A 15,483-nucleotide genomic window follows, 5' to 3' on the forward strand; every position below is an offset into this window, starting at 1 on the left:
CTCCTCCGGCTGCCGCGGGTCGATGTGGCCGTACCTGCCGTCGAGTCTACCTGTGGATCCTCCCGCGGCGGCAGCATGGGCATCTCCGCGTCCAGTCTCCTGGACGAAAGCAAGTCCAGCTACATCAGAGGTAAGCGAGTCCGAGTCCGCGGCGAGTTCCCTCCGACACTTCCTGATGTGGCGCTGCTGGTGCCCAACTCTGCGCCCCAAACACGGCTCGTCTGCGCCGCAGCCACAACCGGAACCCGAAGACGGCTCTGGGTCGTGGCTCGCGGTTCCGACTCGGAGGGTCGACGCGGCACATCGCTGCCGAGAAAACCCGCAGAACCGGTCCCCGGGAGTCTTGGGTGAAGTTGCTGAAGTATGGCGGCCAATCAGTGCCACAAGAGAGAATTCGAGAGAAAGACAGGTTCGAGTCCCTGCTCCAGTTTGGGTTGGCTTTCTGACGCACGCGCCACACTGACTTGTTGGAAACAGAGTCCGAGTTTGAGACCGTTCTGGCGGAGACACGCCACTCTTTCCTCATGGCGCGCCCTCTCCTGGCCAGCGCCGTCCTTCACCCGAAAACGACAGGTCACGTCGAGGACCCGCCTCAGCTCAGCCCGGTGGTCACGTGACCGGCGGTGGACGCCCTTGGTCCGAGTCCTGGTCTGCAGCCAGATCCAGTCGCTCCTGCTCTTCCAGTCCTGGGAGGACAGGAGGGAGACGGCAGGCGTGTCGCACTGCCGCGGACAAAGGAGGCGTCCCACCAGGGCAGGGCGTGTCAGAGGCGGCTGCCAGAGAGGTGCCACGCCCGGCCAGGTGTCCGGTCACCGTCCCGCCCCAGTCCTGGCTGGAGACTTGGAAACTTGGAGAGTTGGGCACTGATGGGGCAGGAGAGGGAGACAGACAGACGGGTGAGAGAGAGAGAGAGAGACAGAAGGAAGACAGACAGACAGCTGAGAGAGAGAGAGAGAGAAGGAAGACAGACAGACAGCTGAGAGAGAGAGAGAGAGACAGAAGGAAGACAGACAGCCAGCTGAGAGAGAGAGAGACACAGAAGGAAGACAGACAGACAGCTGAGAGAGAGAGAGAGACAGAAGGAAGACAGACAGACAGCTGAGAGAGAGAGAGAGAGACAGAAGGAAGACAGACAGCCAGCTGAGAGAGAGAGAGACACAGAAGGAAGACAGACAGACAGCTGAGAGAGAGAGAAGGAAGACAGACAGACAGCTGAGAGAGAGAGAGAAGGAAGACAGACAGACAGCTGAGAGAGAGAGAGAGACAGAAGGAAGACAGACAGACAGCTGAGAGAGAGAGAGACAGAAGGAAGACAGACAAACAGCTGAGAGAGAGAGAGAGACAGAAGGAAGACAGACAGACAGCAGAGAGAGAGAGACAGAAGGAAGACAGACAGACAGCTGAGAGAGAGAGAGACAGAAGGAAGACAGACAGACAGACAGCTGAGAGAGAGAGAGACAGAAGGAAGACAGACAGACAGCTGAGAGAGAGAGAGACAGAAGGAAGACAGACAAACAGCTGAGAGAGAGAGAGAGACAGAAGGAAGACAGACAGACAGCAGAGAGAGAGAGACAGAAGGAAGACAGACAGACAGCTGAGAGAGAGAGAGACAGAAGGAAGACAGACAAACAGCTGAGAGAGAGAGAGAGACAGAAGGAAGACAGACAGACAGCAGAGAGAGAGAGACAGAAGGAAGACAGACAGACAGCTGAGAGAGAGAGACAGAGGGAAGACAGACAGATAGACAGCTGAGAGAGAGAGAGAGACAGAAGGAAGACAGACAGATAGACAGCTGAGAGAGAGAGAGACAGAAGGAAGAAAGACAGATAGACAGCTGAGAGAGAGAGAGAGACAGAGGGAAGACAGACAGATAGACAGCTGAGAGAGAGAGAGACAGAAGGAAGACAGACAGACAGCAGAGAGAGAGAGAGAGAGAGACAGAAGGAAGACAGACAGATAGACAGCTGAGAGAGAGAGAGACAGGAGGAAGAAAGACAGATAGACAGCTGAGAGAGAGAGAGAGACAGAGGGAAGACAGACAGATAGACAGCTGAGAGAGAGAGAGACAGAAGGAAGACAGACAGACAGCAGAGAGAGAGAGAGAGAGAGACAGAAGGAAGACAGACAGATAGACAGCTGAGAGAGAGAGAGACAGAAGGAAGAAAGACAGATAGACAGCTGAGAGAGAGAGAGAGAGACAGAGGGAAGACAGACAGATAGACGGCTGAGAGAGAGAGAGACAGAAGGAAGACAGACAGACAGCTGAGAGAGAGAGAGAGAGACAGAAGGAAGACAGACAGACAGCTGAGAGAGAGAGAGAGACAGAAGGAAGACAGACAGCCAGCTGAGAGAGAGAGAGACACAGAAGGAAGACAGACAGACAGCTGAGAGAGAGAGAAGGAAGACAGACAGACAGCTGAGAGAGAGAGAGAGACAGAAGGAAGACAGACAGACAGCTGAGAGAGAGAGAGACAGAAGGAAGACAGACAGACAGCTGAGAGAGAGAGAGACAGAAGGAAGACAGACAAACAGCTGAGAGAGAGAGAGACAGAAGGAAGACAGACAGACAGCAGAGAGAGAGAGACAGAAGGAAGACAGACAGACAGCTGAGGGAGAGAGAGACAGAAGGAAGACAGACAGACAGCAGAGAGAGAGAGACAGAAGGAAGACAGACAGACAGCTGAGAGAGAGAGACAGAGGGAAGACAGACAGATAGACAGCTGAGAGAGAGAGAGACAGAAGGAAGACAGACAGATAGACAGCTGAGAGAGAGAGAGACAGAAGGAAGAAAGACAGATAGACAGCTGAGAGAGAGAGAGAGACAGAGGGAAGACAGACAGATAGACAGCTGAGAGAGAGAGAGACAGAAGGAAGACAGACAGACAGCAGAGAGAGAGAGACAGAAGGAAGACAGACAGACAGCTGAGAGAGAGAGACAGAGGGAAGACAGACAGATAGACAGCTGAGAGAGAGAGAGAGACAGAAGGAAGACAGACAGATAGACAGCTGAGAGAGAGAGAGACAGAAGGAAGACAGACAGATAGACAGCTGAGAGAGAGAGAGACAGAAGGAAGACAGACAGAGAGCTGAGAGAGAGAGAGAGACAGAAGGAAGACAGACAGACAGCTGAGAGAGAGAGAGACAGAAGGAAGACAGACAGACAGCTGAGAGAGAGAGACAGAAGGAAGACAGACAGATAGACAGCTGAGAGAGACAGAAGGAAGACAGACAGATAGACAGCTGAGAGAGACAGAAGGAAGACAGACAGATAGACAGCTGAGAGAGAGAGACAGAAGGAAGACAGACAGACAGCTGAGAGAGAGAGAGAGACAGAAGGAAGACAGACAGACAGCTGAGAGAGAGAGAGAGACAGAAGGAAGACAGACAGATAGACAGCTGAGAGAGAGAGAGACAGAAGGAAGACAGACAGACAGCAGAGAGAGAGAGAGAGAGAGACAGAAGGAAGACAGACAGATAGACAGCTGAGAGAGAGAGAGACAGAAGGAAGAAAGACAGATAGACAGCTGAGAGAGAGAGAGAGAGACAGAGGGAAGACAGACAGATAGACGGCTGAGAGAGAGAGAGACAGAAGGAAGACAGACAGACAGCTGAGAGAGAGAGAGAGAGACAGAAGGAAGACAGACAGACAGCTGAGAGAGAGAGAGAGACAGAAGGAAGACAGACAGCCAGCTGAGAGAGAGAGAGACACAGAAGGAAGACAGACAGACAGCTGAGAGAGAGAGAAGGAAGACAGACAGACAGCTGAGAGAGAGAGAGAGACAGAAGGAAGACAGACAGACAGCTGAGAGAGAGAGAGACAGAAGGAAGACAGACAGACAGCTGAGAGAGAGAGAGACAGAAGGAAGACAGACAAACAGCTGAGAGAGAGAGAGACAGAAGGAAGACAGACAGACAGCAGAGAGAGAGAGACAGAAGGAAGACAGACAGACAGCTGAGGGAGAGAGAGACAGAAGGAAGACAGACAGACAGCAGAGAGAGAGAGACAGAAGGAAGACAGACAGACAGCTGAGAGAGAGAGACAGAGGGAAGACAGACAGATAGACAGCTGAGAGAGAGAGAGACAGAAGGAAGACAGACAGATAGACAGCTGAGAGAGAGAGAGACAGAAGGAAGAAAGACAGATAGACAGCTGAGAGAGAGAGAGAGACAGAGGGAAGACAGACAGATAGACAGCTGAGAGAGAGAGAGACAGAAGGAAGACAGACAGACAGCAGAGAGAGAGAGACAGAAGGAAGACAGACAGACAGCTGAGAGAGAGAGACAGAGGGAAGACAGACAGATAGACAGCTGAGAGAGAGAGAGAGACAGAAGGAAGACAGACAGATAGACAGCTGAGAGAGAGAGAGACAGAAGGAAGACAGACAGATAGACAGCTGAGAGAGAGAGAGACAGAAGGAAGACAGACAGAGAGCTGAGAGAGAGAGAGAGACAGAAGGAAGACAGACAGACAGCTGAGAGAGAGAGAGACAGAAGGAAGACAGACAGACAGCTGAGAGAGAGAGACAGAAGGAAGACAGACAGATAGACAGCTGAGAGAGACAGAAGGAAGACAGACAGATAGACAGCTGAGAGAGACAGAAGGAAGACAGACAGATAGACAGCTGAGAGAGAGAGACAGAAGGAAGACAGACAGACAGCTGAGAGAGAGAGAGAGACAGAAGGAAGACAGACAGACAGCTGAGAGAGAGAGAGAGACAGAAGGAAGACAGACAGACAGCTGAGAGAGAGAGACAGAAGGAAGACAGACAGATAGACAGCTGAGAGAGAGAGAGACAGAAGGAAGACAGACAGATAGACAGCTGAGAGAGAGAGAGACAGAAGGAAGACAGACAGATAGACGGCTGAGAGAGAGAGAGACAGAAGGAAGACAGACAGACAGCTGAGAGAGAGAGAGAGAGACAGAAGGAAGACAGACAGACAGCTGAGAGAGAGAGAGAGACAGAAGGAAGACAGACAGACAGCTGAGAGAGAGAGAGAGACAGAAGGAAGACAGACAGGAAGAGATTGTAGATGCTTGAGTGATGGAAGAGAATTGGGGGTTGGTCATGTGACCTCTCTGGTTGGGTTGGGGTCGTGGCCCGGGTCCAGGGGAGCTCTGCTGATGTTCGACCGGGCCTGGTTCCTGGGGTCCCTCGGGGTGTGGGGGTGAAGATGATGGTGATGAAGAGGAACCGAGGGTGATCTGTGTGAGGGTCTGACTCAAGGTTTGACTCGACTGACTGGAAGGATCTGACCTGGTCGAGGTCCCAGGAGCAGGAGAAGAGGTTTCAGGTTGTGGAGAAAGCAGCTCCCTGCTAGCTGGGACGCGGACTTGACTGGAGCCAGACTGGCGCCGATGATGTCACACCACCTCAGTGGAAGCACTTTGCATGGGGCGGTCACATGACTGGGCCATGGTTGTTGGTCTGTGAGTGAGTGAGTGAGTGTGTGTGTTACCTGTGTGCGTGCGAGTTAGAGACCAGGCCGCGACACCTCACACTGGTCTGGTTCCTCAGCTGCCTCTGTTGGCGTGGCGACCGAGCGAGTCACAGAATGATCGAGTGTCTTGTTACGAGCGCCTTGATCCTGTCAGTGCTGCCAGGGCCGAGATTAGACCAGAACCAGGTGAGGGCCAAGACAGACCTCGGCTCTCCTCCGAGTCTCTCCTGGATGATCTTTCAGCTTCCCGCCACATGTGGCCCTTGGCACCACGTGTCCACGCTCTGGCTCACAGGACCGCGGGTGGCGTCTCTGAAGTCTGTGGCGTTGCTGCAGGTCAGGCGGAGGCGGAGCTGAAGGCCTTCGCTCCCTACTACAGGAAGCAGTTCTCGGCCTGCCGCTTTGCTGAGAGGGAGGATGAGCTGCAGCAGCAGCAGCAGAAGACCAGGCAGCTGCTCCAGCAGAAGGTAGAAGTCCTCCGCCGTGCCTCCCTCCTGGCGCCACCCACCGGCCTCTGCTGTCCCACCAGGAGGCGCCGGAGGCTGGGGAGGTCCTGTACGAGGAGGGCGTGCTGTACTTCGACGACAGCAGGAAGTGGCGGGAGCGTTACGTGGTGGTGCGTGCCAACTACTGCCTGGAGTGTCACGAGAGCCTGGAGGTCAGCCGCCGCCGCCGCCGCCGCCGCCTCGGCGCCCACCACGCTGACGCACACTCGCCTTTGTCTCGGCAGACTTTCGTCAAAGGGCTCCCAGCGCTGCACAAGCTGCTGCCCACAGGGGGCGCCGTGCTGACCACGGAGGAGAAGTACATGGAGATGGTGGACAAGTGCTTCCCCGACGACTCCGGTGAGTAGACCAGGAGCAGGACTCCAGACCAGACCATCTCTTCAGCTGGGACTCGCTGGCTCAGGTTCTGACTCAGACTCTCGGGCGCCACACACTTGATCTGCAGAAGGTTCTGCTTCTGCGGGTGAAGGCTGAAGGTCAGCAAGGACGTCAGCTGACTCCACCCCTGAAACCAGAGCCCGTGTTGACTCCAAACCCCGGACCCGTGTCCACCGTCAACACAAGTCACGTGCGCCTCTGTGTTGCAGGCCTGAAGGAGGACTTTGCTCCGCCCCTGTCTGGGATGCCGGGCCAGTTCCCCGTCTACCTGCGCCTGCCCTACAGACGAGACTCCTACTTCTGCTTCCGTCAGCAGCTCAAGCAGGAGACCTTCCTGGCCATCCTGTCCGACTGCATCCGCCACCAGAACCAAGGTGGGTCCCACAGGCAGCACTCGTGTCATGGGCTGGTGAGACGTGAGGATCAGACCTGGTGGCAGCACAGAGTCCAGAGTTTAGCATCTGCTGTTGCCGTGGCGACAGACCCGCCACACCAACCCCAGGAGCAGTTGGTTACCTTGGAGCACAAGGACGAAGATGAGGAGGATGATGAGGATGAGGATGAGGATGAAGACAGTGATGAGGATGAAATTGGTGATGAAGATGATGATGATGATGATGGTGATGAGGATGATGATGAGGATAAAGTTGGTGATGATGATGATGAGGATGAAGATGAGGATGAGGATGAGGATGATGGTGATGAGGATGAGGATGATGGTGATGAGGATGAAGGTGTGATGATGAAGACGGTGGTAATGAGGATAAAGATGAGGATGATGATGGTGATGATGAGGATGATGATGAGGATGAAGATGAAGATGATGATGAGGATGAAGATGGTGATGATGATGATGAGGATGAAGATGAGGATGAAGGTGGTGATGATGATGAGGATGAAGATGTGATGAGGATGATGGTGATGAGGATGAAGGTGGTGATGTTGAAGACGGTGGTAATGAGGATAAAGATGAGGATGATGATGGTGATGAGGATGAAGATGGTGATGATGAGGATGATGATGAGGATGAAGATGCTGATGAGGATGAAAATGGTGATGATGAGGATGATGATGGTGAAGAGGATGAAGATGATGATGAGGATGAAGTTGGTGATGATGATGATGATGATGATGAGGATGAAGGTGGTGATGATGATGATAATGAGGATAAAGATGAGGATGATGATGGTGATCAGGATGAAGATGAGGATGAAGATGGTCATGATGAGGATGATGATGATGATGGTGATGAGGATGAAGATGATAATGGTGATGGGTGATGAGGATGAAGGTGGTGATGAGGATGATGAGGAGGATGAAGATGATGAAGACGCTGATGAGGATGAAGATGAAGATGCTGATGAAGATGACGAGGATGAAGGTGTGATGATGAAGACGGTGGTAATGAGGATAAAGATGAGGATGAGGATGATGATGTGATGAGGATGAAGATGGTGAGGATGAGGATGAAGGTGGTGATGAGGATGATGAGGAGGATGAAGATCATGAAGATGCTGATGAGGATGAAGACGCTGACAGTGACGATGATGACCGTGGTCTCCAGACTTCCTGAAGAAGAAGACATGTGAGGTCCAGGCCTTCCTCCGGGCCGTGCGGCTCTTCCGGCAGGACCGAGGCCAGTACCCGTCCTGGGACATGCTGATCGGCAGTGACGTGCGGGTAGGTCTTCTTCAGTCCATCATCGTTCTTCGTCATCTCTGGAGCGCAGCTTGTTCCTGGGTGAGTCTCCTGACGGGAGGAAGAGGACTCACTCAGACTCACTCTTGTTGCCACGGTACCGTCTCCCGTGAGGTCAGCGCGTGAGGAGCCCAGCAGACGCTCTGCTCCGTGTTTCCTTCACCTCCATCAGAACCTCTCCACTTCAGTCCACCCTCATGTGACCCATTAACGGCCGGAACATTCCGGGAGGAGGCGACGCCTGAGTGCTTCTCTATCGATCTGATAAAAGCTCCGTCTCCCGACGTGTCTCCAGGTCCTGGCCAACCTGGTGATGGAGCAGCTGCTGCCCACGCTGCAGAAGGACATGCTGCCTCGGCTGAAGGCCAAGAAGACGGAGAAGAAGCGGGTTTGGTTTGCGGTGGGTTCAGGGCTCCTGCTCCTCCTGCGGGCCCCTGGCTCGGCACCTTCATCACCTCTCAGTTCTCCTCCTCCTCAGACGGTGGAGGCAGCCTACATCCTGATCCAGGAGCATCTGTTGGAGGGCCTGTCGGCGCTGAAGGAGGAGTGTCGCTCCTCGTCCCGCCAGCAGGAGGTGCTGATCCACTCCGACATGGACCAGATCCTCCAGTGCAGACGGCAGCTGGAGGAGAAAGTCCGGGGTGAGTTCCTCAACCTGGACTGGCAGGGGAAACATCTGCAGGTGAATGGAGTGGAGAGCACTCCATAACAAACATGTCATCCAGAACCGGTCAGGAGAAGTTCATGGACTCTCAACTGATATGAAGAAGCAACCGGAAACATGGCGCCCCTCACGTGATCAGTCAAAATTCCGGGCTGCTGACTCGACCCCTGGTGTGGAGTCACGTGACATTCAGTCATACAACTTCAAGTCACACATCCTCTCACACAACGTCAAGTCAGTTCGCCTAACTTCTTGTCACGCAACTGAAATTGACCCATTATATATAACGACACCGAGTCACTCAGCTTCTAGACTCAAGTCAAGTTGACCGGCCTTCTGACGCCGGGACTCACTCGGGGGAGTGGCCTATTGACGGCGGGACTCTTGTCTGCAGCGGCGGCGGCTGAGGCGGCGGAGCGGTTCTGCTCAGAGAGCGTGCAGCCATACCTGGGCTCGGTGCTGGAGGAGCTGATGGAGCCCATCAGCTCGGGCTTCCAGGACGGTCGGCGGCTGAGCGAGGAGCTGATGGACGCCATCTGTCGGGACGTCCAGCAAGGCGGCGACAACGAGCAAGTGAAGAAGGTAGGTGTGGGATTTGGGGCGCCCCCAAATCTGGCGGGTCTGACCCGGCTCTCTTCCAGGCTCTGGCCCGCATGGCCAGACCGAACCTGCTGGGCTGCTACCAGAAGATCGGCTCGCTGCAGGAGAAGCTGCAGCAGCTGAAGGGACGCTTCGACTTCTGCAACGTCAGCGGCGTGATCCACGGCGCCCAGATCGACCTGCAGCAGGTGAGCCCTCCCGGTCACGTGACCCTGCCTCCTCCCCCCCGCGCTGACCTCTCACCTCTGCCTCCACTCAGCTGATGGAGAACGCCGCCTTCACCTTCGAGCAGATGCTGGTCAAGGCTGTCCAGGACAACCCCGACAACGTCAGCCCCGTCATTGACAAGGCCAAGCTGCGGGTGCTGAAGGTCAGAAGGTCACGTCCTCAACTGACTCACGCACCAGTGGAGTTCAGCGCCTCCTACTGTCCCTGCAGCAATACGACTACGACAGCAGCTCGGTGAGGAAGAGGAACTTCCAGGAGGCTCTGGTTTCCATCACGCTGCCATTCATTAAGAAGCACTTGGACGCCACCTGCAGGCCGGTGAGCCTTCACACACCCGGGTCACCTGGGTCACACGCGTCTGACCTGGACCTCCGTCTGCTGCAGAAGCTGCAGGAGCTGCAGAAGCTGGTGGACTCGGACTACAGCGACCTGGTGCTGGTGGAGAACGTCTTCGAGGACATGCTGCTGTACACACTGGAGCAGGAGGTCACCACAGGTCAGCCTGCCTGTCTCTCTCTCACACACACACACACACACACACACACACACTGAGCATGGGGTGCTGTGTGTCTCTGCAGCGGTGAAGGAGGCAGCCAGCACCAAGAAGTACAATCTGTACACAGACAGTCGCGACCTGCTGAGTCAGTCCAGCCGCTCCAGTCTCAGTGCCTCGGCGCCTGGGAGCCCAGCCCCCGCGGCTGACACGCCTGTGGCCCCGCCTTCAGCCTTCGCTGACAGTGTGCTGCCGGTGGAAATCCCAGATGATGTGGTGGCCCCGCCCCCGGAACAGGTGCCTCTCGTGGAACCCGCTCAGGACGTGGTGACCGGTGCAGCAGCAGAACCAGCTGAGAAGGTCCAGAGGACACAAGAGACTGTAACCGTTACCGTGGAGATGAACATGGCAGACGATCCAGCAGACGCTGTCGTTCCAGCTCTGGAGGAGGTGCCTGTCATCTGTGAAGAACCCAGCCCAGAACCTGTAGAAGACAAGCGTGCGAGCACAGAGCTCTTGGCTCCCTCTATTGGTGAAGACCCTGAGGCGCCCGCTGCCTCCGACCCCAACTCTCTGGACGTGTCCCTCGGAAGTGAGTCTCCGCCTTCTGATCTGGGCTCTCTGGAGGACGACCTCTTGGAAGAGGGCGCAGGAGCTGGCTCAGCCCCTGCAGCGGGGGAGGAGGCGGCTCCGCCTGTGGACTCCGTCAAGGAGATCCGGGAGCTGGTGGTGGAGGTGATCGAGGTGGAGGAGCTGGTGCAGCGCTACCCCAGCGGGGTGCCAAAGGAGGAGGAGTGAAGTTTTCCAAACACATTCCCGCGTCAGAGTCTGCAGCCTCTCTGCAGCCAGTAAACAAGTCAGCATCACCCTGTTCCCACGCCCACCATGTCTCCACCCACATGACAAAGAAGCTTGGTCGATCCTGTAGCAACTGAAAGCATGTAGCTTCCTAGCACTAATGGCTACATTCTAGAAACAAGGCTCATGAATCCACTGGAAGGTATGAAGGGACGCTTGGTTAGTTCCATGCCACTGTGAGCACACACGTTAGCTTTAGGCTCGCTAGAGTCACGTGGAGACGCTAAAGAAACCCAGCACCATCGACGGAGAGAGAGACGGGACATGGATGACGGGGCCGCGCTGCGCATCACAGCCACCTGTGAAACTATGCACAACCAATGTGTTCCTCTACTCAGCTGGATCACTGTGGTGTCCAGAGGCCAGACTCCGCACCAACTCCTGCTCGTTCGAGTCTGGCATCTCAACTGACGTGTGACTTCCTCCAGCGAGTCATAATCGATACCACGGGGCGGCGACGTCTGAAACCACCAGGCTGATGTGTGTGTGATGACTTATGTTAGAGGTTGCTGTGTGTCACTGACCGGGTCGGCGTCTCCTCTCTTCACCTTTCCCGTGCAACGGCACCGCCTGGAGGCCAGAGCCGGGACCTGCAGACGGACGTAGCGAAGTCGAGTTACTAAACAAGCAAATGTATCCGTGTGACTCTGCATGCTGGGGTGTTTAGGGGTGAATAAAGGTTTTCTCAACGACAGCTGGCTCTTCATGCTGTGAGACTCAAAGGTCCAGCTCACATCAGAGGCTGCGGACCTCCAGAAAGAGCCTCAATCCAGAAGAACATTTACCTCTCGAGGGTCAGAAGTGCTCAACATGATGGGACAAAAAAGACGACTGACCAGGCTCATCTCAGTCGTGATGCACAGAAGCCGAAAAAGTCAATAAAACAGTCACAAAAACAACACACCACATCAGAGGAAAGCGTTGCATCAAAGCAAAGAGAAAACAAAACATTAGGGAGGAAAACACTGAACGAGAGCTTGAGGACAAGGTTTATATGGTGTCTCCTCCATCAGGTGATCGGAGACAACAAACTACACAACGACTTGAATACAATTTACATGCCCAGTCACCTGGACCAGTTGAACATTTAAGTTAAGTTACAATGAATATAGTGAGGGACAGCAGGAGAGCCGAGCGTCAGGCGGAGGACCGAGGCGCTGCCAGCCCATCTGACGCGAGCAGCGCCACCGTCCCGTCACAGAACGTGGCAACTTCAGTCGGGGAGTGTGACGTCTGAGACAGGAGCATGTTGACCTGTCAATAAAGTTCATCTGCCAGAGGGAAAGTCATAAATCATAAACGTACACATGTGCAACACTGACAAAGTGGGTTCCAACAAGCAACATATTTTAAAAAAACAAACATGAAAAGTCAAAACGAAGATATTTGGAGAAGATGAAAGACTGGGGCCTGAGCTCGGAGGTGGAGCCATGAAGGTGGTGGTCTTCAGTGAGTTCCAGCTTCCACACCCAGTGGTCCCAACACTGTGAAGCCGTGAGGCACTCTGTCCTCCTCCGTCGCCTCCCTGCTCACCGTGCAGAGCAGTTGATGAAGAACTGCTCGTCGGGTCGGAAGCCAAACGTGCTGCAGAGACAGAGGAGTCTCGGCTCAGAAGATGGAACTCTTGCTCTCAGGACCTTCACACCACACAGTGTCACACAGTGTCAAACTGCTGCAGTCCAGAAGAACGAAGAAAAAGAAAATACATGGAGGAGGACAAATGTGTTGACTTTTTCATCATGTCGTTTTTGTGGGCCGTCAATTGATGACATTGGGACTAAAACTAACTTTGTATATTAGTCGACAGACCAAAGACGATCATCCCACTAAATGTTTCTGTTCAACACCTGCAGCTTGTACAAATGCGAGGCCTTCAGTTGTTCTGTCCAGCAGGTGGCGCTCCAGCCCCAGCGAACACAGCGCGGTCAGCTGTTGACGCGGTGCAGATGGGGTCAAAGGCCATCGAGGCAGAGCCCCAGCAGAGCAGTGAGGGATCGCCCCATCACCTCCTCCTCCTCAGCAGCGCTCTCTCTAAAATATGAGCTGTTATCTTTGCCCCTGCTGGTGCCGAGGATGACGTGCTGTTTCGGGTAAATCACTTCCAGCAGCAGCCGCAGAGCGCTCCCTCCGCACACAACACCAGATCTGGAGCACGACGGCGGCGCCCCCTTCTCTGCCTTCAGTCTCAAGGCCGGTCACCTTCCTGCCACTTTTCTCAGTCGTCCCAAACACCTCCTTCCATCGTGACGCTTTTACACTCAGATGGTGTGTGTTGTCTCCCATCGTGGCTGCAACATTTGTGGCCCCAGCCACCTTCTTCCTCTCCGGTTCATCTTGCTCTCACTCCTGACATTTCGGCCCACTCTTTCAAAGGTCCCTCATCAGGCCTCCTCCCGAAGAAAAAGAATCAGACTGAAAATCTGGTGTTTTCAGACCAGACCAGACGGTTGATCTACAACCCCAGTGTTCAGGCTGTAAGGTACAAGAGTTTGAGCAGACAGCGCCATCTATCTGGCTCCCCGAGTGAAGCCGCACTACTGACTACTGTCAGTCAGCACTGAGCTCGGAAGCTCAAGAAGAGTTCCACGACAGTCAGCATCATCCGAGTCACGACCGTACATCATTCTTCTGGAGGAGGACTCCTTTACCAGCATCTCCTGCAGGTGAGGACGGCGACCATGGCGTGTCGACCTCCAGTTATCGATCTTCCGTCACGACTCTGGAGCGACACACGTTGACCCTGGTGACTGTGACTCCCTGCATCTCGGACGTTGCTTCAGCTCCCCTGCTGGAGTATTTACAGCAAGAGGCGAGGCGGCAGGTGGACAGGCTCCGTGCTCAGACTTCATTCCTCGCGGGCAGACAGGAAGGGGAATCCTCCCTGCTCATCTCAGATCCGCCGCCTCTGCTCAGGTTACCGGTACACGGCAGATCTGGACCCAGACAGGGCTCAAGCCTACCATAACCCGAGGACAGCTGCACTACCTTTCCTGCAGGGGGCGTCAGGGCCCAAACTTCCTGTGAGAGAGATGTCGCTGGCCAGGAAAGAAGGCCTGTGAGTGGCCAGCCGAATGAGGCCGACAGATCTGAGCTGGTGGAGACGGCGCTGGGCACAGGGCCGCGCTGAGCTGGACCTGGAGCTTCAGTTCTGGTTATTCCTGATGCAATATTTGTTTTTTCTTTGAGCAGATGTGGCTGCGTGTTGCACTTCCTGTTTGCTTTCCATGGCTCCTCTGGGGCTGTTTGCTGCGATGCGTCAGGTGTGTGTCTTGCTCGGGGGTGTGTGTTCACGAATGTCCCGTCAGACTTCGTTTGCTATCAAAACAAAAGGTTTAAATGACTTTTGATGTGAAATATTGTAAATTGTGAGATGAACCCTTGAGATGAAGAGATTAAAAACAAAACAAGATACATTACAGTCTAACAACAGCTGTAGGGGGCGCCCTCGATCACGGACGGCAGCCAGTGGAGCATGTGTCGATGGAGTTTCGATCATAAATAACCAAAGAAAACTCTCCATTTCCTCTGCTATCCGTCACCGCCGCGGCGTGTCGGATTAGCCGCACAGCACTCGGCCTGGAGACGAGAAACAGTTGTGTTGTTGATCAGCGGATTGCTTTCTAATCCCTGGGCTTCAGTTTCGTGTTTCGCCTACGGCGGCGTCAAGGGACAGTACGGCTGGAGAACGGTCGCCGGTGAGGAAGACGAGAAACACGTTGGCGAGTGTTCCTTCTCAAAGAGTGAAGTGGCGCCCTCTGGGAGCGCAGGATGTTGACTCAGGCAGAGGTGCGGGGAAGGTGGGCGGAGCTCCACCCACCTCTGGGAACGTGCAGCAACAACCGCAGTCACAATCGCCCCATACTTTTCCTGAGTGCCGCGTCAGTGCATGAAGCAGCGACGTCACAACAACACAAATGTGGAGGTAAAAATGTCGTGAAAATCTATGGAGTGCACCAGAATATCCTGTCCTTCATCCTCCCACATGCACTGCTGTATGCAGCGACCCCAACAGCCATGACGGGTTGTGGTTCAGAGGGAAGACGACATGTTTATGACTGTCAGGATTTGGCTTTGATCACATGACTCATAAGTGCAGCGCTCAGTACCTGCCTGGGAATCCGTTCCTGGCCAGTTCTCCAGCCTGGAAGTTGCTGTACAAGTCTGGGCTGCAGTCTCCTGATAGGACGCCATCTGGTGGACAGAAGAAAAGGCAGTGGGTGACTTGGACCTGCGGTCAGTGCTTGCTCCTGCTCGTACAGACCTGCAGCGTAGAAGAGCTCGGTTCCATCCAAGATGGATCCGTTCCCGCAGAAGGCTTCTCCGTCCGGCCCGGACAGGAAGTGCTCGCCGGCCTCGTCCATCTGCCGGTTCTCCACCATGTCCAGCCACTGACTGTTGTACCAGCGGAACTTCTCGTTCTGGATCTTCTTGCCCCAAACCTCGTCGTACTCCTGCAGAGCAGAAGACAGCCCCATGGCATGAACACCCATTATTAATCTGGTTCCAGCACTGAGACTCAGCATGGCTCAAGACCGTGCGTGAGACCAGGTACAAAGCAAACATCAGACTCCTCTACAGCTGAGGAAAACCATAGCGCTGCTGCCTGTTTTCTGTCTTAG

The 15,483-nt window shown here is 54.5% G+C and overlaps 2 protein-coding genes across 5 annotated transcripts in view; one reads left to right on the plus strand and one right to left on the minus strand.

Annotated features, from left to right (window-relative positions):
* Nucleotides 1–11,912, plus strand: niban1a (niban apoptosis regulator 1a). 3 transcript variants are annotated; one of them, XM_053854559.1, is made up of 14 exons: nucleotides 1–130; nucleotides 5,776–5,906; nucleotides 5,969–6,097; nucleotides 6,170–6,284; nucleotides 6,533–6,697; nucleotides 7,888–8,003; nucleotides 8,317–8,421; nucleotides 8,500–8,662; nucleotides 9,080–9,267; nucleotides 9,327–9,473; nucleotides 9,545–9,655; nucleotides 9,724–9,831; nucleotides 9,898–10,009; nucleotides 10,092–11,911. In XM_053854559.1, the coding sequence occupies exons 1-14, from the start codon at nucleotides 76–78 to the stop codon at nucleotides 10,802–10,804; spliced, it is 2,358 nt and encodes a 785-aa protein (XP_053710534.1). In that variant the 5' UTR covers nucleotides 1–75; the 3' UTR covers nucleotides 10,805–11,911. The 3 variants fall into 3 exon arrangements, with proteins under 3 accessions (XP_053710534.1, XP_053710517.1, XP_053710526.1); XM_053854542.1 differs by having other exon boundaries at nucleotides 20–130; nucleotides 5,781–5,906; nucleotides 10,092–11,912; XM_053854551.1 differs by lacking the exon at nucleotides 1–130 and having other exon boundaries at nucleotides 4,856–5,906; nucleotides 10,092–11,912.
* kifap3a (kinesin-associated protein 3a) overlaps nucleotides 10,100–15,483 on the minus strand; it is a 26,953-nt gene continuing 21,569 nt past the window's right edge. Inside the window, exons 18-20 of one of the 2 annotated variants that reach the window (XM_053854519.1) lie at nucleotides 15,126–15,315; nucleotides 14,975–15,055; nucleotides 10,100–12,448 (exon numbers count right to left, since the gene is read on the minus strand). In XM_053854519.1, coding sequence (XP_053710494.1) covers nucleotides 12,132–12,448; nucleotides 14,975–15,055; nucleotides 15,126–15,315 — 588 coding nt within the window. In that variant the 3' untranslated portion in view covers nucleotides 10,100–12,131. Of the gene's footprint in view, nucleotides 12,449–14,970; nucleotides 15,056–15,125; nucleotides 15,316–15,483 lie in introns of both variants that reach the window. The other variant, XM_053854529.1, reaches the window with a different exon arrangement.

The sequence above is a fragment of the Synchiropus splendidus genome, chromosome 1 (genome assembly GCF_027744825.2).
Source record: "Synchiropus splendidus isolate RoL2022-P1 chromosome 1, RoL_Sspl_1.0, whole genome shotgun sequence".
In the NCBI taxonomy this organism is placed as follows: Eukaryota; Metazoa; Chordata; class Actinopteri; order Syngnathiformes; family Callionymidae; genus Synchiropus; species Synchiropus splendidus.